The sequence below is a fragment of the Rhinopithecus bieti genome, unplaced genomic scaffold (genome assembly GCF_001698545.2).
Source record: "Rhinopithecus bieti isolate Rb0 unplaced genomic scaffold, ASM169854v2 scaffold_49371, whole genome shotgun sequence".
Lineage (NCBI taxonomy): Eukaryota > Metazoa > Chordata > Mammalia > Primates > Cercopithecidae > Rhinopithecus > Rhinopithecus bieti.
The window spans coordinates 11,263-33,808 of record NW_016821003.1 but is presented as its reverse complement, the minus strand read 5'-3'; the positions used below and the strand labels follow the sequence as shown (position 1 = coordinate 33,808).

Genomic DNA, 22,546 nt, shown 5'->3' with positions numbered 1-22,546 from the left:
ACTACCTGGCTGGGGAGTGAAGCCAGAGGGCAGAGGCACCCTGGAGTGCAGACCCCAGCAGACACTCTGACCACGCACAGAAGCAGGAACTGAGCGTGCTGGGGACAGAGAACAGCCAAGGGGCAGCCGGGAGTCAGTTCAAGTCCTCACGAAGGAGGGCAATACCACCTGTGGGCCGGGACAGTCAGCTCGAGGGCCAGCAGCCAGGAACGTGGTGAAGAACTTGGATCTGAGGTGGGCCCATGGTGCAGCTGTGGTGTGCTTGCCAGAGTGGCCTCCAAGCCCACCCTGGAAGGTGATCCAGAGACCATAGAGCAGAAAGGCTTCCTTGTCAAAGTGAGCTGCTGGAAGCCACCAGTGTCAGGTCAGTGTAAAATAAGGAGCGGGAAGAGGGTGGAACAGGTCAATGTGCTTAAAACACAGAGAAATGGGGTGATGGTGAGGAGACCATCTGCCTGGTCCTAGGTCCTCCATGTTCACATCCCCCATCTCTCTCAGCCACATCAGCTCCCCAGTAATGGTAGGGTTGGGGTGCCACAGTGGACACTTGGGCAAGAGTCCTAGAGATGGAAGGTGCTTGTCAGTCGCACACACTGGTTTATGAACAGATGCAGGCAGGGCTGCCCCAGCCAGCTGATGAGCCTCCTGCATAGCTGAGGACTTGATTTGCATTCCTAGGGGAGAGCTTGTAGGGTGCCAGAATGACGTCACCAGAATGTCACCAGAGGGTGGTCAGATTAAGACCTCATGAATCTTCTGTGTGTATGTCATTTATATTTAGTGCCTGATGGATATCAGGTGTCTCTTAGTTTTGTCAACACGTTCTGTGTTCAACTTAGATATACACTGCCTCCACATATATTTCATTAACACAACTTAGGATTTCTGCCGACGTCCGTCTCTATTTGCCCACTCTCTACACACATTTTAACCGGTTTGCCTGTCTTACAAACTACATGCTCATTTATATTCTATAGTAGAATTGGATATCCTCAAAAGCAAATGTACATTCCAAGCTGTTATCTACATGTGTGTATCTCTTAGATTGAGATAGGTTACAAGGTAGGGGGAAGGGCAGGCCCTGAGTTAAAGAGTGGATACTTCCATCAAGTGTGCTTAGGTGCTCTCTTGACCTCTTGATGAGCCTCCTTTTCCTCCTGTATGAAGGGGCTACTCACTGAACAGCCCCATGGGGGATGGCAATGATTACCTAAGACACACAAAGTGCCTATGGAATGTCTCAACCCTGTCCTTCTGAGGGTTTCATGGAGGCTCCATTTCATAGGCATGGCTGATGAACTGGTCATTGGTGATGAATGCAATCTTTGGCCCCTCTTTCCTCCCTGGGGTGGAGGGTGGGGCTGAAAGGTCCAACCCACTAACCACACTGCAACCAGCCTCCATCCTGAGACTATCTGGGATCCTACCAGGATTCACCTCATTAGCATACACTCAGGTGTGGTTAAAAAGGGCATGTTAGAAATAACCAAGATGCTGCTGTCACATCTCAACCACTCAGGCGATTGTAAGGGTTTTAGGTGCTTCCTGCTAGAAACCTGGGGTGAAGACCAAATGTATATGTCTAATTCTACTACAATGTCACGACTGTGTTAACAGAAGTTCCTTCCTTTTAATCAGCAGTGCCAAGAGGAGCTGGGGTGCCAGTATCTGTGCATCTTCAGAGGCAGCAGGGGCCAGCGTGCCACATCTGGCCCCAGTCCTGAAAGGATAGATGGTGCTTGGCCTGTGGCCCTTGGCTGAGGCACCATGGTCAGGCTCTGCCAGGCTCTGCTGCTGGTAGTGGCCACTATGGCCCTTGCATCCAGAGGAGTCCAAGCCTGGAGCTCAACGAAGGTGGTGAGGACATTCCAAGATATCCCTCAAAACTACGTCTATGTGCAGCAGGCACTCTGGTTCGCCATGAAGGAGTATAACGAGGCCAGCAGAGACAAGTTCAGCTTTAGGGCGCTGAAGGTTCTGAAGAGCCAGGAGCAGGTGGGTAGGGTGCTTGCTCCTTGCCTTTTCACTCCCTGCCCTCAGTGTCAACAAATAGACTCAAACTCGGTAAAATATTTAAAAGGGTTTATTCTGAGCCAAACCTGAGTGACCAAGGCCTGTGATACAGCCCCAGAAGGTCCTGAGTACATGTGCCCAAGGTGGTTTATAGCTGAATATTGTACATTTTAGGGGGATAGAAGTTACAGGCATACGTCATTCAATACACATAGGTGTAAGTTGGTTTGGTTTAGAAAGGCAGGACAACTCGAAGTGGGGGCTTCCAGGTCATAGACGGGTTCAAAGATTTTCTGATGGTTGATTGGTTGAAAGAGTTAAGTTGTTACCTTAAGACCTGGAATCAGCCCAGCGTGGCGGCTCACACCTGTAATCCCAGCACTTTGGGAGGCTGAGGGGGGTGGATCATCTGAGGTCAGGAGCTCAAGATCAACCGAACGACATGGAGAAACCCCGTCTCTACTAAAAAAAAATGCAAAATTAGCTGGGCGTGGAGGTGCATGCCTGTAATCCGAGCTACTTTGGTGGCTGAGGCAGGAAAATTACTTGAACCAGGGAGGCGGAGGTTGTGGTGAGCCAAGATCATGCCACTGCACTCCAGCCTGGGCAACAGGAGCAAAACTCCATTTCAAACAAACAAACAACAACAAAAACACCCAACCTAGAATCAATAGAAGGCAATGTCTGGGTTAAGATCAGGGGTTATGGAGACCAAAGTTAATAATCATGCAGATGAAGCCTCCAGGTGGCAGGCTTCAGAGAGAAGAGATGGTAAATGTCTCTTATCAGGCCTTTAAAAGTGCCAAACTTTTAGTTAATTCTCTCCTGGATCAGGAAAAGACCTGGAACAGGAAGGGGATTCTCTACAAAATGCAAATTTACCCCTGTAAGAGCTGGTTTTGCAGGGCTATTTCAAAATTCATCAAAGAAATATATTTTGGGGTAAAATGCTTCTTTCAGGACCTGTATGTGTCTTGGGATGCTATAGAAGAGTCAAGTTGGAATTTGGTATCTTATTGCTACAAATAATCTGTTCTGTCAGTCCGAAGACCTCTGTTTTAATGTTAAAGCTGATCAGTTGTTTCTGAATTTCAAAGGGAGGAGGGTATAATGAGGCGTGTCTGACCCCGTTTCCCATCATGGCCTGAACTAGTGTTTCAGTTTTACTTTGGAATGCCCTTGACTGAGAGGGGGTCCATTCAGTCACTTGAGAGGTCTTAGAATTTTATTATTGGTTTACATCAGTCTGAACAGAGCCCATTATCTGCGGATGGCAACTGAAACTAGGAATGGAAGACACAACTGAGAGATGCCTTTAGCCACAATGTATTTATTTTATTTTAGGAGTTTTTGAAGGAAAACAAATTATATTTAATTATTTGTTATACTGGGATGGAGATGAAACATAAAATATCCATTAAAATCACTGAAAAGTGGTTATAGTCACATCAAAAAGCAGAGATAAGAGCCCAGAAGGCAGCTTAAAGGGAGCAAGTTTGGACCATTTGTGCATCATCAATGTGGGCCGTGGCAAGGATGGGTTACAACACATTGAGTGAGTGCAGCTGATGCTGGGAAAGGCGCCTGGACAGAAGGGAGGCTCCTCTTTACAGGAAAATGCCAACTCAAAAATGTGAAAGAAATGGCCTAACTAGAAAACTATGCCATCTTCTAGTTGTATCTTCTCACCACCACCACGGTCATAACTATTTCAGGCAAAGATCATCAATGAATCCTACAACCACTGGATGAGAGTGTTTGGTATGAACCATTGCAGGGATTGCTTATCAGTTACCAGGGGTAAAGACACCCTTCTAATCAGGAAACTTGATAAACACCTTTCTTACCAGATGCTCACCACCAACACTGAGACAAATTGGCATCACATACTTCCAGACACGATGTGCACAGAGGGGATGCCAGCACCTGTATATGGTATTCTGGCTCAGAATGCATACTTTGAATGTAATCAGAGGAGAAATTAGACAAATCCATAATTCAGTACATTCTATAAGACCACTTAAAATACCAATATCATGAGAAATGGGGGAAAATGCTAGAAAACTGTTCCCCAACAAAGGAGACCTACAAAGCATGACAACTAAATGCAGAAGGTGGTCCTGTATTATCTCGGTGTCATCTAGAGATTCAGTCTGGTTTGCGAATTTGAAAAGGAGAGCTTTGTTTCTCTAAAGGGTTGCAGCCTGCAGGGTGACCATTCTGACAGGCTGGGAATTCTGACAGAAGTTGGAAAGAGGCACTTTGAGGGAAGAAGCATAAGACAGGCATCTGTGCTGAATGAGTTGGCTAAGTATACATATTTAATAAGCTATAGGAGGAGTCATGAATATTTATTAAAGAAAAATGTATGCAAGCACAGTTGAGCTTCATGCCTCTTCATGGGTTGCATCTTAAAAAACTGCTGATATTAGCATGATCCAAAGGTGGATTTTCAGTCCTCTGATGGCAAAAGCTGAGGCAGAGTCACAAATACCCTCACTGTGCATCCTTCACACGTCAGCCAAAACCAGTCCAGAGGTGGTGGTCAGTTTTCAGGAAGGGATGCCTTGTGAAGCTGGTGAGCTCTCACATCAAAATGCAAAGAGGGAAGAGGGTGTCTGGTCTTGGCCTCAGATGACTGACTAATGGCCATAAAAGGATGAGTCGTTTATTTCTTGTTTTCTGGTGTTGGTTTCTGCTTACTCCTTAAGAAAGGATACAAATTAAAGGTTAGTGAGGAGAGGACACACTGAGGTATGTCTGACCTCCCATCCCATTATGGCTGGGAATTCAGTTTTTAAGGTTTCTCTGGGGTCCCCTTGGCCTAGAGGGGGTCTATTCAGTCCGTTGGAGTTTAGGATTTTATGTTTATTTCTCAATAAAAGAAAAGAAAAAATTATAAAGGATATTATTGGGACAATTGATGAGATTTTAATCTGGGCTATATAATAGAAGAGAACCTTGTACCTGCGTTAAATTTCCTGAGAGAAGTTATTGTCCTGGGGCTTGGCAGGAGCCCAAGACAGGACAGGGTGGAACACCATGAAGGCCCAGGAATGAGATCAGTCTTCCGGAGTCTGGGGAGTAAGAGGGTGGCAGAGGTGGAAGGCGACACCGAGCTTGGGTCATGGAGGTGCTGACATGAAGCACCATGCAGAGATGCCTCTCCGTGCACCTCCTCCTCCTCCTCGAGCTCATCTCTCTGCTGCCTTCCCTTTGACCTTTCCTGTTCATGTCTCCAGGCTACCAGGCCACCTGCCCTACTTCCCTGTTTTCTTATCTGATCAGGAGAGAAGGTTCACTGGGAGGCTGCATCCCCGATAGTGCTGGGACATTAGACCCCTTATGCATCTTGCCATGCTCTGTGGGACTTTGGCTCCCTCTGGTTCTTTCTGTAGGTCTGGTTATGTTGCTTGTGTTGCTTGAGTAGAGGACACCCGTGAGCAGAAATGTGCCACGAATGAGCGAAATTAAAACCTTTGAACACATGCAGCCGGCAGCCTCTCAGGCATGTTTAACAGCTGTTCTCAGTAAGTTCCCACCCCCTCCAGAACTATTCCACTGTCTTGGATTTCTCTGTGTCTAAGCTTCCCTACTTACATCAGTAAAATAGTGTTTTTGCTTTATAGGCAGGTGTTTAGTAATAACAGTAAACCGAATACCTGGATATCTAAAAAAATTATATACCATTTTGTACTGTTTCTTGTTTTTTTTTTTTTTCCGTGAATGAATGTTTTATTTTTCAGTTCGCTGTGAGCTTTGGAATGCAGGCAATAATTCAAAACAATCAGGTAGAAACAGATTCAGTAAGAGACTACAACACAAGTATTTAACATTCATTGACCTTACAGCTACATACTGCTGGAAAAGAGCACAGAAAAATATTTTTTTTATGTACCATCCCCAAACAACACACCATAAAAGCAAAAGAAAATTCTTGGTGACAATTCAGTTTAAACTTAATAATATATACATAGGCTTCACGGAAAGAAAACAGCCATATCTTATTGGGAGATTTAAGTTAAAAATACACCAATTTGGGCCGGGCACGGTGGCTCAAGCCTGTAATCCCAGCACTTTGGGAGGCTGAGGCGGGCGGATCACAAGGTCAGGAGATCGAGACCATCCTGGCTAACACGGTGAAACCCCGTCTCTACTCAAAATACAAAAAATTAGCCAGACGTGGTGGCGGGCGCCTGTAGTCCTAGCTACTCAGGAGGCTGAGACAGGAGAATGGTGTGAATCCAGGAGGTGGAGCTTGCAGTGAGCCGAGATCGCGCCACTGCCCTACAGCCTGAGTGACACAGCGAGACTCCGTCTCAAAAAACAAACAAACAAACAAAACCACAAAAATATACCGATTTGTGTCAGGGATTGGCGAAGTGTAGCCTGCTGCAGGTTTTTAAACGGAGTAGTTACAGAAACAGCTTGGCCTGCAAAGCCTAAAATCTTTACCATCGGGCCCTTTAGGGAAAAGTTTATAGATGCTGCTCTTTTCTTTTCTTTTGGACATTTGAAGCAATTTTATTAATTTTTTCCTGACACATTAAATGTTTCTATTTATTTTTAAGGTATACAACATGATGTTTTGCTCTATACATTGTGAAATGACTACCAAAATCAAGCTAATTGCCATACCCATAACCTTACATAGTTACTTTTTTTGGTTTGTGTGTGTTAGGAATACTGAAAATCTACTCTAAGAGCAAGTTTCAAGCATATGATACACTGTTAATAACTGATGTCATTCATCATGCTAGACTATCTCTTGGTAGACTGAGTTCTGCTGCAGAGTTTGTGCAACGTGAGTGCTGGTGCAAGGAGCATCCCATCCCCAGCAGCCTGGAGCCACACGGCAATGAGAGAATTCTAGTTTACTTGGCACCAGGGCTGGTTGCTTTCTGCAGGTGCACTCAGGTCTCATAGCTCACTAAGCTACAACTACCTTCTTCTACTTTACAGGTGAGGAAACAGTCACAAAAACGTTTAGTAACTTGCCCAGAGCCACACAGCTAGTAAGTAGAAAAGTCAAGATTTAAAGCCAGGCTGAGCCAGGTGTGGTGGCTCACACCTGTAATCTCAGACTTTGAGAGGCTGAGGTGAGAGGATTGCCTGAGCCTGAGATCAGCTTGGTCAGCATGGTGAACTTCGTCTGTAAATTTAAAAAAAAAAAGAAAAAGAAAATTAGTTGCGTGTGGTGGCACCTGCCTATAGTCCCAGATACTCCAAAGGCTGAGGCTGGAGGATTGCGTGAGCCCAGGAGTTCAAGGGTGCGGTGAACTGTAGTTTTGTCACTGCATTCCAGCCTGAGCAACAGTGCTACACCCTGTCTCAAAAAAATAAAAGAAAATAAATAAAAATAAACTCAGGCTGCTATGCTCTTCTTCATCAGCACCTGCCTCTGAACAATGCCGAGTGGAGCGAAGGTGGGGAAAAAAGGGCAGCCGCAGGGGAGCGGAGGGGAGGAGTCTTCAGATGGCCAGGAGTCAGACAGGCCTGTCTGTGTAAAGACTGGGCCGGGCGCGGTGGCTCAAGTCTGTAATCCCAGCACTTTGGGAGGCCGAGACGGGCGGATCAAGAGGTCAGGAGATCGAGACCATCCTGGCTAACACGGTGAAACCCCGTCTCTACTAAAAAATACAAAAAACTAGCCGGGCGAGGTGGCGGGCGCCTGTAGTCCCAGCTACTTGGGAGGCTGAGGCAGGAGAATGGCGTAAACCCGGGAGGCGGAGCTTGCAGTGAGCTGAGATCCAGCCACTGCACTCCAGCCTAGGCGACAGAGCTAGCTAGACTCCGTCTCAAAAAAAAAAAAAAGACTGAGGGGCTCCTCGGCAGTCAGGACTCCACCTGCCTCCTATTTCCTGAGCAAGCGTGGGTCAAGATAGGATTAGTGGTTGCTTGGTAGCTGATGAGTATGAATGAGAGCTGTATTTTTTTTTTTTTTTTTTTGTAGAGGTGTTTCACTCTGTGGCACAATCTCGTCTCACTGGAAGCTCCACCTCCCAGGTTCATGTCATACTCCTGCCTCAGCCTCCCGAGTAGCTGGGACTACAGGTGCCCACCACCATGCCCGGCTAATTTTTTTGTTTTTTTTTTCAGTAGAGATGGGGTTTCACCGTGTTAGCCAGGGTGGTCTCGATCTCCTGACCTCGTGGTCCACACTTCTCGGCCTCCCAAAGTGCTGGGATTACAGGCATGAGCCACCGCGTCCGGCCTAGAGCTGTTAGTTTTTTACTGTAATTTCAACTCATGACATATGACTCAAATATACGGCAGTGATTTGCAACTAGGAGTGGCTTTTGCTCCTTAGGGGTGTTTTGGCAATGCCTGGAGGGACTTTTTTGTTGTTATGACCAGAGGTGACTGCTCCTGACATCTAGTGAGTGTAGTCTCAGGATTCTACCAACCATCCTGCAATGCACATGGCAGCCCCCAAACAAAGAGGATCCAGCTCAAAATATCAATAGCGCTGAGATTAAAAAACTTGATATACAGTCACCAAAAAGTTCTAAGAGTACAGTTGGAAGTTTTTTTTAAAAAAATGAAAGCAAACCCTCAATTTCTTGCATTTCCAGTCTGGCTTGTCCTTCTTGAGGGCACCACTAAGAGCAGCGTGCTCTATCCTTCTAGATGTTTTCTATGTACTTACATGTGTGTCTGAAATATTTAAAAGTATACTTTATAGTCATAAAATCATGCTTTCTATGCTATTCTCTACTTTTTTGGCCACTTGAAACATGTCTTGAAAAAGCTACATAAATACACTTGGATCCACCTCATCGTTGTATTTCATGAGATGATGTGCCATAATTTTTTTTTTTTTTTTTTTGCCCATTTCCTAATGGACCATGAGTTTTGTTGATAGGAAATGAAACAATGAGTATTCCTTTGTATGTGTTGCTATGATATTGTGAGGTTAAAATCAGGTGTCAACTTGACTGGATTGAAGGATGCCGGCATGGCCGGTTAAGTCTTGTTTCTGGGTGTGTCTGTGAGGGTGCTGCCAGAGGAGATGAATGTTTGAGTCAGTGGACTGGGAGAGGAAAACCCACCCTCCGTGTGGGTGGGCACCATCCAATCTGCTGATCTGCTGCCAGTGAGGCTAGGACAACACAGGCCAGGTGGGAGACGAGGATGGCTTTGCTTGCTGAGGCTTCTGGCTCTTTTCTTCCTGCATTGGATGTTTGTTTCTCCTGTCCTTGGACATCTGACTCCAGGTTTTTCGACCTGTGGACTCTGGGACTTGCACCAGTGGGTCCCTGGGGTCTCTTGGGCCTTTGGTTGCACTGCCAGCTTCCCTGGTTTTGAGGCTTTTGGACTTGGACTGAGCCACTACTGGCTTCTCTCTTTCCCTGCTTGCAGACAGCCTGCTATGGGATTTTTGCCTCGTAATTGTGTCAGCCAATTCTCCCTAATAAACTCCTTCTATATACAAATTTATTCCATTAATTCTGTCCCTCTGGAGAACCCTGACTAATACCGATAGTATCCTGAATTTGAATTCATTGGTTAAAGAGTACATTTGCAAAATAATGACAAATTGCCCCTTAAAAGGGCTAAATTACGTTAGATTTTTGGCAATGCTGCAGGTCTGAGTACCTCTTGCTTCTCGTTTTCACCAGCTGTGGTCTTATTTTGTCTTTCAGATGTTTGCCAGTCTGATGGAGGCAAAATAACATTTTAAAATTCCCCTATAGAGTGAGCAATTGTCTTTCATTGAATTTATCTGCAATATATGTTTACTTCTAGGAATTGTTTCTCTTTTACTTTTGCATTGCTTGTGTTGCTCTTACAGAATTATAGATGTTCTTTATGTACTATTCATATTAAACTATGGTTCTCATATGTACTGCCAATGTTTTGTGCTTGCCTGTCTGTTGCTTGCAGTTTAATTTTGCTTACGATGTCTTTAAGATTTTTTTTAAAATATTGACATAATAACATTTGTTTTTTCTTCTCATATGTTGTCTGGAGTTTATATCTTGCTTAAGAAGTCCCTTTCCATTTTTGAGTATGACAGTTACAATTGTTATACATAAAGTTTTGGTGCCACAAAATAAATAGCACTCGAATATAAAATTTTCTTTTTTTCCTCTCAGCAAGGCAATTTACTTCTATAGCAGGATGCATCCTCACAGATGGAGCAACAGTGAGCACACACCTGGACAAGGGAGGGGAAAGGGTTCTTATTCCTGACGCAAATGGCCCCTGCTGCCGCGTCATTCCCCTACTGGCTAGGATTAGACTGCACAGGCCAAACTAATTCTGATTGGCTAATTTAAAGAGAGTGACAGGGTGAGTGGTTTGGCAGGAAAAATGGTTATGACAGAGAAGGAAATTGAAATGAGTCAGGGTGGAGAATGAGTCAGGGCAGAGCAGGTAATCTGAATGAGTCAGGGTGGAGCAGGTGATTCGAAAAAGGTTGCTTTATGAGGAAGTTAAGTTCAAAAGTAGAAGGCAAAGAATTGAACATACTGACATATTTATTCTTTGAAGAGAAATTTAGAACTCGTATCTAACACAGTTCTTCTAAGACATTTATAACTTTAGCTCAGTAATTTATCTTGGAATTATTTTTATTTATGATGTGGGTACTGGATCTAACTTCAACTTTTAAAATAGTAAATTTCCCCAACCCTCTCTATAAAAGACCTCTGTGTTTTGAAAAGCCAGCTCACTATAGACTAAGTATCCAAATATAACTGGGTCTGTTGTAGGATCCTTGATTATTTTATTTGTTCCTCAGTCGGTATTGTAGAGTTGCTATTGAGTAGGAACAGTCCTTTACATTATTCTTTTAAAAACCTTTTAAAAATAAGAATTCCCATTTATTCCTTAAAACCTTTTCATTGTGAAACCAACACAAAAACAGAAAAGTTCATAACGCATAGATGTCAAGCAGAGTGAATCACTTTAAAATGAACGCTTTAAAATGAAATGATTCCCCGTCTAGTCTGGAGAGAGCTTCTCAGGCTTCATGGAGTTATGCATGCCGCTCTTCCCTGCTCTGCCCTGGAAGAAACCTTTACTGTGAACACTGCCTAAGTGTACAGCCCTCATACCACAGCTTTACCTGCTGCTTGAACTTCATAGGTGTGAGATCCCACATACTGTGTTATTTTGGTTTGGCTAGTGTCTTTCAATATTACGTTTGCGCATTTCGTTCATGTTGTGGCATGTAGCAATAATATACTCCTTTCGTTTTTTTCAAAATCAAGTGTTTTATTTTTTTTAAAAAAATATTGTATATATTTAAAGTATACAACATGATATTTTCATATACCTGTAGATAATGGAATGGTTACTACTGTCGAGTGAATTAACATATCCATCATTACACATTGTTACCTTTTTATGGGGATCAAGATACCCAAAATTCACACTTTCAGAAAAATCTCAAATACAATACAGTAACCTTGACTTTGTCCTCATGATGTACATTAGAACTCTAGACTTGTTTGACCTACATAACTGTCTCTTTTTATCCTTTGACCTATGTCTCCCCATTTCTTCCCTGACCCACTTCACTTTTATGTTAAGTGAAGTAAAAAATCAGATGCAGAAAGAAAATACTGCATGATCTCATTTATGTGTGGAATCTTAAAAAAAAAAAAAAAGTATGTTCATTCTTATTGCTGTAGAGAATTTCATTATATAAGCACACTACCATGTATTATCCTGCTATTGTTGATACATATTGGGGTTGTTTTCTGTCTTAGACTGTATGAGTAATGACACTATGCACACACAGGCATACCTTGTGGATACGGTGCCTTGTGGATTCAGTTCCGTAATACAATCCATTGCACTGTATTCCATGCAATACACTGAATATCACACTAAAGTGAGTCACATACATAGTTTGGATTCCCAGTGCCAATAAAGTTAGGTTTACACTGTACTGGAGTCTATTAAGTGTCCAATAGCCCTAAATCTAAAAATGTGTACCTTAGTTCAAAATACTGTATTGTTAATAATGCAAATGATACCTAAACCTTAGGCCAATTGTAATCTTTTGCTGGTGAAGGATCTTGTCTCGATGTTGGTGGCTGCTGACTGAGCAGGGTAGTGGCTGTTGAAGGTTGAGGGGACTGTGGCAATTTCTTAAAATAAGACAACAGGGAAGTTTGCCACATTGATTGACTTACTCTCATGAAAACTTTCCTGTAGCATGTGATGGTGTTTGATAACATTTTACTCACAGTAGAATGCTTTTTAAAATTGGAGTCAACCCTCTCAAACCTTGCAGCTGCTTTATCAACTCAGTTTGTGTACTATTCTAAATCCTTTGTTGTCATTTCAACAATGTTCACAGCATCTTCACCAGAAACAATTCCATCTCAAGAAACCATTTTCTTTGCTCATCTCTAAGAAACAACTCCTCATCTATTCACATTTTATTATGAGATGGCAGCAATTCAGTCACATTTTCAGTTCCACTTCTAATTTTAGTCATCTTGCAATTTCCACCACATCTGCAATTACTTCCTTCACTGAAGTCTTGAGTCCCTCAAAGTCATTCATGATGATTGGCTCAAATTCTTCCAAATTTCTGTTAATGTTGATATTTTGAACTCCTCCCATGAATCACACATGTTCTGAATGGCATGTAGAATGGGGAATCCTTTCCAGGTTTTCAACTTACTTTGCAGATCCATCAGAGGCAAGTTACCCAGATCCCAGATTCCAACAGAGGGAGCTACAGCCTTTATGAAAAATGTTCTTCCTTAAATAAACAAACACTGAGAGTTGCAATTACTCTACATGAATGGATGTTGTATTAGCCAGCATGGAAACAATATTAAAAAGCCTTCAATATTTCCACTAGAGTATTGGGTGGCCGGGTGCATTGTTCATGAGCAGCCATCCTTTGAAGGGAATGGTGCATGTGGTTTTTTTTTTTTTTTTTTTTTTTTTGAGCATTATGTCTCAGTAGTAGGCGTAATATATTCAGTAAACCGTGCTGTAAACAAAAATGCTTTCATCCAAGATTTGATGTTTTCTTATATGTAGAGTAGATTTAGCATAATTCTTAAGTGCTTTAGGATTTTCAGAATAGTAAATGAGCATTGATTTCCACTTAAAGTCACCAGCTGCATTAGCCTCTAACAAGAGGGTTAACCTGTCATTCGAAGCTTTGAAGACAGACATTGACTTCTCTCTAGCTATGAAAGTACTAGATGGCATTTTCTTCTAACAGAAGGCTGAATGATCTACATTGAAAATCTCTTGTTTGTGTAGCCACCTCCATCAATGATCTTAGCTGCGTCTTCAGGATAACTTGCTATAGCTTCTACATGAGTACTTGCTGCTTTACCTTGTACTTTAATGTTATGGAAATGGCTTCTTTTGTTAAACCTCATGAACCAGTCTCTGCTAAATTCCAACTTTTCTTCTGCAGCTTCCTCACCTCCCTTAGCCTTCATAGAATTAAAGACAGTTAGGGCCTTGCTCTGGACTAGACTTTGGCTTAAGGGAATGTTGTGGTTAGTTTGATCTTTCATCCAGACCATTAAAACTTTCTCTGTATCACCAATAAGGCTGTTTTGCTGTCTTATCATTTACGTGTTCACTAGAGGAGCATCTTTAACTTTTTTTCAGGAACTCTTTCTTTGCATTCATAGCTGTGTTAACTGGTGCAAGAGTTCTAGCTTTCAGCCTATCTTAGATTTCAACATGCCTTCCTCACTAATCTTAGTCATTTCTAGCTTTTCATTTAAAGTGAGATATGTGTGACTCTTCTTTTCACATTACAGTGAGGCAACAGTAGGGTTGTTAGTTGGCCTTATTTCAGTATTACTGTGTTTCAGGGAATAGGGAGGCCTAAGGAGAGGAGATAGATGGGGAATAGCCAGTCTGTGGAGCAGTAGGAACACACATATTTATAGATTTAAGTTCACTGACTTACATGGTCATGGTTCTTAGTGTTCCAAAACAATTACATAGTAACACCAAAGACTACTGGTCACAAATTACCATAACAGATGTAATAATAATGAAAAAGTTTGAAATATTTTGACACTTGCCAAAATGTGACACAGAGACAGGAAATGTGCATGTGCATGTTGGAAAAATGGTACTGGTAGATACTTGACTCAAGGTTGCCATAAACCTTCAATTTGTAAAGAACACAGTACCTGCGAAGCATGATAATTCAAAGTACAATAAAATGAGGTGTACCTGTATTTGTACATGTGTGTGCCTTTGAAGTTACGTGTACATCCAAAAGTGAAATTGCTCGATCCAAGAGTGTGCACTTCTCTCTCTGACCTCTAACCTAAGATTTAAAGGGCTCATGTGAATCAGTCAGGTCAACCAAGTCAATCTCCCTGTTTTAATTCAGCTTTCCCCTAGAGGATAGCCTAATCACAGAAGTAAAATCCATCCTATTCATAGTCCTAGGGATCCCACAGGGCACACACAACAGGGAGCAGGACTCCTGGGGGCATCTTAGAATTCTGCCTACCACACTCCCTTTGTTCAATGCCCAGGAAACTTTTCTAGAATTTCTTAAAATTTTTTAAAATATTTTGTCAGTTGTCTCTGATTCTTCTGGGACGAGTTATTGTGTTTAAACTTGGTCATTCTCTTTAATATGTTCTCTCCCCTAAGTCCTGTAAACTTTGTTTTCTTGTTCATTTTTAAATAAATTCCACTTTTGCCATTGAGCTGTTCTGTTTCCCCAAGAGGCTCTCCTTGAACAGAAGGGCTGCTAGGGGCTTCATGCAGGTAGAACGCCCTGAGAAGCAGAAATTTTGGAGGAATCCGTATTTCAATAAGGTGTGGATACTGAGATTGACAAAGAATAGGAGACTTTAGAGATAATCAATACAAATACACACTAAGTGAGTTCCAGTTCTGGGTCATAGTTTTATTTCCTCAATATCTATTGATTAGGCATGAAGAGGCTAGAAGCTCTGCTGTTTCCCAAGCTCTAATAAGCAAACCATTAGCTTCCCCAGGAAAATACTTTTTGGGGGAATCATTTTCTTGCTTTATTTTGGAGACAGTTACCATTACTTTAAAATTAAATACTATGATGAGACAGAGATATCAAGATAAGAAACCTTCCAAATCACTCCAAAACTTCTGGACGAAAACAGTTGAAGAGGGGGAAGGCAGAAAGACATTCTTTCCCCTGAGTAGTCAATGACATGTTTATTTACCAGAGATGACAACTGATATTATACATTCTTTAATAACATATTATTTTTACATTACTCTTTGACAGGTGACAGATAGTTTGGAGTACTATATTGAGGTCAAAATTGCCCGAACCATTTGCAAGAAAATTTCAGAAGATGAAAACTGTGCTTTTCAAGAGGATCCCAAAATGCAAAAGGTATGTGGCTGAGACAAGGAGAATCCCTTGCCCTGGTAAGATTTGTGTACCACATCATATTCAGTACTGTGGATGACCAGGTTCTAGACACAGAGCATCATTTCTATTATCTGTTGCTGATGCCAACCTTCCGTTCCCGAATGTTATGGGATCTTTGGGGTGTTGCTTTTCTGGCTGGAAACTTCTATGACTGGTGGCACCTTTGCCCAAGTTCTTGTCCTGTTTCTGGGAAGAATGAGGTACACAGACAAGTGGAGGGTGAGCAAGACAAAGAGGAGCTTCACTGAGTGTTAGAACAGCTCAGAGGAAACCCCGTGGTGGGTAGCTCCTCTCTGTAGGCAGTTTATTCAGAGTGTTCAACTCTCAGCAGAGAGGGTAGCTCCTTTCTGCAGCTGGTCATCTGGTAGTCTTCCCAGCTCTCAGCAGAGAGGATAGCTCCTTTCTGCAGCTGTTTGTCTGTCTTCTGCTTTATCTGAGTCTGGGGGTGTCTATGGTCTTCAGAGGGGAATTGTGTGCTGATTGGTCTATAGTCAGCCATGGGTGGGCCCTGCAATAAGTACAAGTTCCCCCTCTGGTCTGCAGGACTGGCAGTCCAGCCCAGAGGCCTCAGGTCCTCCCCAACCTGAAGGTGGGACTTCACCCGGGACCAACCCCCTTCTGCCCAGGAGCCTATCTGCCTTCCACCACCCTTCATGGCCCAGGCTGTTCATGCCAAGTGGCACCAGCAGGCCAGTGCTGAGCTGTCCTCAGCACTCCCCTCAGCCTCCCTCCCGTGCTCCTTGGTGCCCAAAGACTGGAGGGGGTCAGAGTATTACAGCTGTCCTAAGCAGGCGTGCACCCAACTGGATTGCGACAACTCCGGGTTCTGCCCTAGCCTTGCTCCATGATCAGAGCAGGTGCCAGGAGGGGGAGAGGCCAGTCAGTATAAGCAGGCATCTCCAAGACTGTAGGGGGCACGGAGAACTTCCCAGGTTCAAGAGATTCTCCTGCCTCAGCCTCCCAAGTAGCTGAGACTACAATCATGTGCCCCTACTCCCAACTAACTTTTGTATTTTTAGTAGAGACAGTGTTGAACAACAGGCTGAAGCCTGTTGACTAGGCTGGTCTTGAACTCCTGACCTCAGGTGATCCACCCGCCTTGGCCTCCCAAAGTGCTGGGATTACAGGCATGAGCCACCGCACCTGCCCTAAATATGAGGATATTTTTAATTGGTATTATGTCTGAGCAGTTTTTGCCAATCACTTATCTGCCACTATTTCTGGCTATCCATGTCTTGTGCTTGCTTTAGATATTTAGTAAATAGATGAGAAAATACACAGGGCACAGAAATATGCATATATAAGGTTTTCCAATATAGTTTCATTTATGAAAGAAAAAAATTGGAAATAATTTCACCGTGTTAGCCAGGATGGTCTCGATCTCCTGACCTCGTGATCCACCCGCCTTGGCCTCCCAAAGTGCTGGGATTACAGGCGTGAGCCACTGCGCCCGGCCAAAATCCTCATCTTTTAATGAAGAGTAGACAGTTTAGCAGAATGCCAAGTGCAAGCAGGTGGCTAAATCTAGAGAGTGAATTCTTATAAAAGATTAGAAGTAATTTTAAATTAAGTAATATTTCAAAAATTCAAGAAAGTACTACCAATGATATATCAAATGCTTATCCACCTACCACACAAGTTTTACAAATATTATCATTTTATTACATTAATTTTCACTATTTTTTAAAATTTATTTTATTTTAAAATAAATTTTATTGATATATTTAAAATATATCACATGGTATTATGTGATTCATACAGATAGTAAAACGGTTACCATAGTGAAGTAAAATAACATAATCTCACATAATTATGCATTATTTTTGTGACACGAACAACTAAATCTAGTCATCTAAAAGAAGTTCCAAATATAGTGTAATTTAATTAACTCATGATGTACATTAAACTTCATCCTATATCTGCTAATTTGTAGCTTCTAGCCTACATCTCCCAACCCCCCACAACCTGCTCTGGGGGTAACCATTACTTTATTCTCTCTCTGTATATTTGACTTTTTTTTAGATTCTACATATGTGTGATCATGCCATATATTTCTTTCTGTGTCTGGCTTGTTTCACTTAGTACAGCCCCCTCCAGTTTCATCCTTGTGGCCAATGACATGATCCCCTTCTTCTTTAAGGCTGAATAATATTTCATTGTGTGTGTGTACTGCATCTTCTTTAACCATCCACCAGTTGATGAGCACTTACATTGTTTCCACATGCTGGGTATTGTGAATAATGTTGCAATGAACACAGGAGTGCAGCTATCTTTATGAAGTGAGGATTTTATTTCCAGAGGGATTGCTAAGTCATATGGCAGTTCTATTTTTAATTTCTTTAGGAACCTCCATACTGTTTTTCATAATGACTGTGCCAGTTTACATTCCCAGAAACAGTGTACAAGGGCTTTTTTCTCTCCACACCTTCACCAATATTCGTTATCTCTTGACTTTTAGGTAATAGCCATCCTAAAGTGTATTACTATTTATTTTAAAAAGTAAAATGCTACACATCTATTATGCTCCCCCTCAAAGATAACCACTCTTCTATCATTGGTGGGTAACATTTCTACCTGTGTTTAAAAACTTTTGCCTATGTAAAAGAATTTTGTATGCTTTTCAAAATTTACATAAATTTTGGAACTTTCTGTTTTGTTTTTTTTTTTGTTTTTTTTTTTTTTTTGTTTATAGGACTTGCTTTTAATATCCTTCTTTTGGAGCAATAAGGCAGCTCCTGTTGGGGCCACAGCCTTAGGAGGAGGAACACAGCCAACCTGCTGTGACTCCCTGACCTCACTCTACTCCTGCTTTCCACTTTTCTGATTTTATTCCCCCTTGGCCAAACTCAACTGGAAGCCAGAGGGGCCCACTGACACTGCCCATGGTGGTCATAGAGCAAGGGTGCCCACTGGCATGGTCCAGAGAGGTCAGAGGATAAGAGTGTCCATTGAAGCAACCCACAGAGGTCAGAGGTCAAAAGTGCACATTGGAGTAGCCCATGGAAATCAGAGGGTAAGGGTGCCCATTGGTGTAGTCCATGGAAGTCAGAGGGTAAGGGTGCCCATTGGTGTAGTCCATGGAGGTCAGAGGGTAAGGGTGCCCACTAGAGCAGCCCATGGAGGTCAGAAGGTAAGGGTGCCCACTGGAATTTCCCATGAAGGTCAGAGGGCAAGAGTGCCCACTGGAGCAGCCCATGGAGGTCAGAGAGTAAGAGGCCCACTGGTGTAGTCCATAGAGGTCATAGGGTAAAGTTGCCTATTGGAGTGGCTCATGGAGGTCAAAGGGTAAGAGTGCGCAATGGAGCTGCCCATGGAGATCAGAGGGTAAGTGTGCCTATTGGAGCTGCCTATGGAGGTCAGAGGGTAAGGGTATCCACTGGAGCCACCCATGGAGGTCAGAGGGCAAGGGTGCCCACTGGAGCAGCCCATGGAGGTCAGTCTTCCAAGACAAGCCAGGTAGAGACAGGAGGAGTGCAGACCTCAGGGGACAAAAGGAGAAAATTTAACACAGGGGCATGGGTGGGGATGTGAGAGCCATATGAGTCCATTATTAGTCTATTGAGATACCTCGAATGAGAGATAATGTTGGTTAGGTTGGGGAGGTGCTCAGATTCTGGGTCTATGAAAGTTTGCTTAGAATTTGCTGATTGATTAGCCATGGAGTGTGAGAGGAGGAAAATCAGGATGGCTTTGGGTTTGAGAGGTTGGGAGGTGGTTTACTGCCTTTGCTTTCTCTTATGATTGCATCCTCTATCTTGAGTACATGGCACTCAAGAAACTTTTATCCACTTGCCCACATCTATTTACCATGTGGAGATTTTTATCTGTCTCTGCCCTTGCATAGGATACTTTCCTGTTTCATAAAGCTCCTATAGATTGGACCTATCTATTTTCTTGGTTTATTTATAGGTATTTAGAAAGGAAGAAAGTGCAGGTATCTGGGATCTTTGGAAAATAAATTTTAAAACAATATTATTTTCAATAGTTACTGGCCTGATTCAGTCAATGTAAAAAATTTGGAAATTTTAAAAAATACTAAGCTTTTAAAATCAACTATAGATAACCTTATCCAAATCTTACCACTGTAAATATATTGATATGTATTTTAGTTTAAAAATATTTTATGTTTATATTTTTTGTAGTTGAGACCATAATGAATGCTGTTTCATGATCTAGATTTTCATTTAATAATAAAACCTAAGCATTTCTAAAGCTGTAAAATTAGAACATCATGTAATGAAACTATTTGATATTATTTTATGATGCTTCCATATATTATTTAGCCAATTCTTGAGAATTGATTAAGATTTTCCCTAATTTTTAGCTACTATGGACAGTGCTATAATTAATAGTCTTATTTCTATGTGTGTGTATGTCTGATTATTGTTTCCTTATAGGCAAGGTTCTCAGAAATTGAATTACTAATCCAATATTTTTTCACCTCTTAAACATTTTAATATACATTGCTAAAATATCCTCTAGGGTTGAGCTTGATAATTGGGTTATTCAGGTCCTCTGTTTCCTGATTGTTTTCTGTCTACCTTGGCTGGTCCAGAAGTTAAGCAATTACTTAGTCAACTCTCTGGCAAACCTGAGGCCCACTCTCTCTCTTTGCACCACTGGCACACACAGGCTCCCCATCCCTGGATCCCCCTCCGGCCCAGGTGTAGGAGCCTGGACTCAGTTCTGCAAGGCGCTGTCTGGGTTGCTGGTGGCGTGTCCTATTTTCTCCCCCAAACTGTTCCTACACCTTTATATCTTACACAACTTCTTCTCTACTTGTTGCTGTCATTCAAGTTTACACTGACTTCAGGGAAGTATTCTTACTTTATATTTTTATTCTAAATGAAGATTTTAGGAGAGAGAGGAGGGAAACAGTGTTCTCGTTCCCAGGCAGGGAGCCAAAACCCCACATATTCTGCAGGACTCTGGGATGAGAGCTACTTGCTTCCTTCCAGTCCTACAGCTGCAAGATTTCATCCTTGGTTGCTGGCAAATTTTTATTTCCCCAAGGGGTACAGGACCTGGCACTATTCTTACAATGTTGCATTCCCTGGGTAGGACTCTGTGCAGCCTGGGGTCTCTGTGGGCTACAGGGAGTCCATGTGGATGGATGAGAGTCAGGGCTGGAGTTGGGGATTTTCCAATAATAACCCCTCCTTGGGTTCTGACCCTTGCTCTCCTGGAGTGAATGAAGCCACACCCATGATGGCTCAGATCACAACAGGTGAACCGATGAGGACTTCTTTGGTGAGGGGGCTGGATCTTCTGTTTTCTGACGAGGCGTGGCTGACTCAGACAGATTAGCCCTGCTGATTCTAACTCCTGCCTGGAAATAGGAACTTCTGCTTTTGTTTTTTTTCTTTTTAAAATAGAAGCTGAGTATTCTTTTTGTCTCTTTCAGGTGGTTTTTTGTACTTTCATTGTTGCATCTAAACCATGGAAATTTGAACTCACCATGCTGAAGAAACGATGCAAAGATATGTAGTTATCTTCTAGCGTGTTTTGCACACTCATTTCCGTTTTAAAGAAGAAGCAAAGACACTTGCAAGAACTAGAACAACACAGTTAACCCATTGACTTCATTTGTTTGGGCTTTTTGCATTTTTGTGTGTTCTTCATGGGCTGGTGTTGAAAATCCATGATGTGTTTTGACAGCATTGCACAGCCTATTCTAGCTGGATACTTCACCTACTAGCTGGGATAATCTGCTACCAATAAATGGAAGCAGTTTCTACACCTCACCCAACTCTGAGTACAAATTACTTTTCATGGACAAATCTTTCTAGATAACCAGAGGACGCAGTCCTCAATTGCTTCAAGCATACTGGCACTTTCTGTAAGGCTCTGAGAGTCTGGCTGCCTTGAGAGTTTCTGTCCATGGATTTCTACAGAAATCTCCCTTCCCAGGACTTTTTGGAAGATGCAGCCTGTTAGCTTAGAAACAGCTAGTTTTAACCAGATCCAACCAAAAAGACAGTTTGGCCATTTAGAGATTTTCATTGGTTTTGAATTGAAGCAGAAAAGTTAATGATGCAGGGAGAGAAGACTGCATTCATGTGTGTGTGTGTGTGTGTGTGTGTGTGTGTGTGTGTATGCATGCGTATGTATGTCTGTGCATAAGTGTGTGCTCACAGTTAAATGTATCAGTTACTTAATGCTGCATGACAAATCACCTGGTCATTTAATGGCTCAAGCAATTTATTTATATATCTCATGGTGTCTGTGAGTCAAGCATCTCTGGGTGGCCTGACTGGGCAACTCTGGTTGTCACGTCTCATTGGGTTACACTCTGATATTGGCTGTGTTGCCATTATTTGAAGGTTTGATGGACTCTGGAGAATCCCTTCCAAGGTAGCTCACTCTCATGGCTGCAGGTTGATAATAGCTATTGAATGACGTCTTTGTTCTCCACGTGGCTTCTCCGCAAGACTGCATGTGAGCTTGGTATTTCGGTTGACTTGCTCCAGATACAGTATTCCCAGAGACCAAGATGGAAGCCACTGTATCATTTGTAAACTAGACTCAACCCAGAACAGCCCTGGCTCAGTGTGGACTATTCAAGGACATAAAGATAGGAGATTAGGGTCACTGTAGGCTATCCGGGAGACCGGCCACTACAGTGTGTACATGTGTGTGCATGTGTGTGCATGCATGTGTATGAGGAATGGACTGAGGTGCTAAGGGGGATATCATGACCATAAAGAAGCACTTTCTGAAATCCTGATGCTTAGACAGCAGCACCAATGTGCAGGTTGGGGCCAGGAGACAATATTGTGTAATAATCAGTAATAATACAGGGTCATGTCTGATTGGTGTACCTGAAAGTCACAGGCAGAATGGAACTAAGTTGGAAAACACTCTTCAGGATATTATCCAGGAGAACTTCCCCAATCTAGCAAGGCAGGCCAACATTCAAATTCAGGAAATACAGAAAATGCCACAAAGATACTCCTCGAGAAGAGCAACTCCAAGACACATAATTGTCAGATTCACCAAAGTTGAAATGAAGGAAAAATTGTTAAGGGCAGCCAGAGAGAAAGTTCGGGTTACCCACAAATAGAAGCCCATCAGACTAAGAGTGGATCTCTCAGCAGAAACTCTACAAGCCAGAAGAGAGTGGGGGCCAATATTCAACATTCTTAAAGAAAA

At 42.6% G+C, this 22,546-nt stretch overlaps 1 protein-coding gene across 2 annotated transcripts; it reads left to right on the top strand.

Annotated features, from left to right (window-relative positions):
• On the top strand, positions 1-21,143 carry LOC108520667 (cystatin-13-like). 2 transcript variants are annotated; one of them, XM_017860111.1, is made up of 4 exons: positions 1-364; positions 1,642-1,995; positions 15,245-15,355; positions 20,799-21,143. In XM_017860111.1, the coding sequence occupies exons 2-4, from the start codon at positions 1,768-1,770 to the stop codon at positions 20,880-20,882; spliced, it is 423 nt and encodes a 140-aa protein (XP_017715600.1). In that variant the 5' UTR covers positions 1-364; positions 1,642-1,767; the 3' UTR covers positions 20,883-21,143. The 2 variants fall into 2 exon arrangements, with proteins under 2 accessions (XP_017715600.1, XP_017715599.1); XM_017860110.1 differs by having other exon boundaries at positions 1,639-1,995.
• The last annotated feature ends 1,403 nt before the right edge of the window (positions 21,144-22,546 follow it).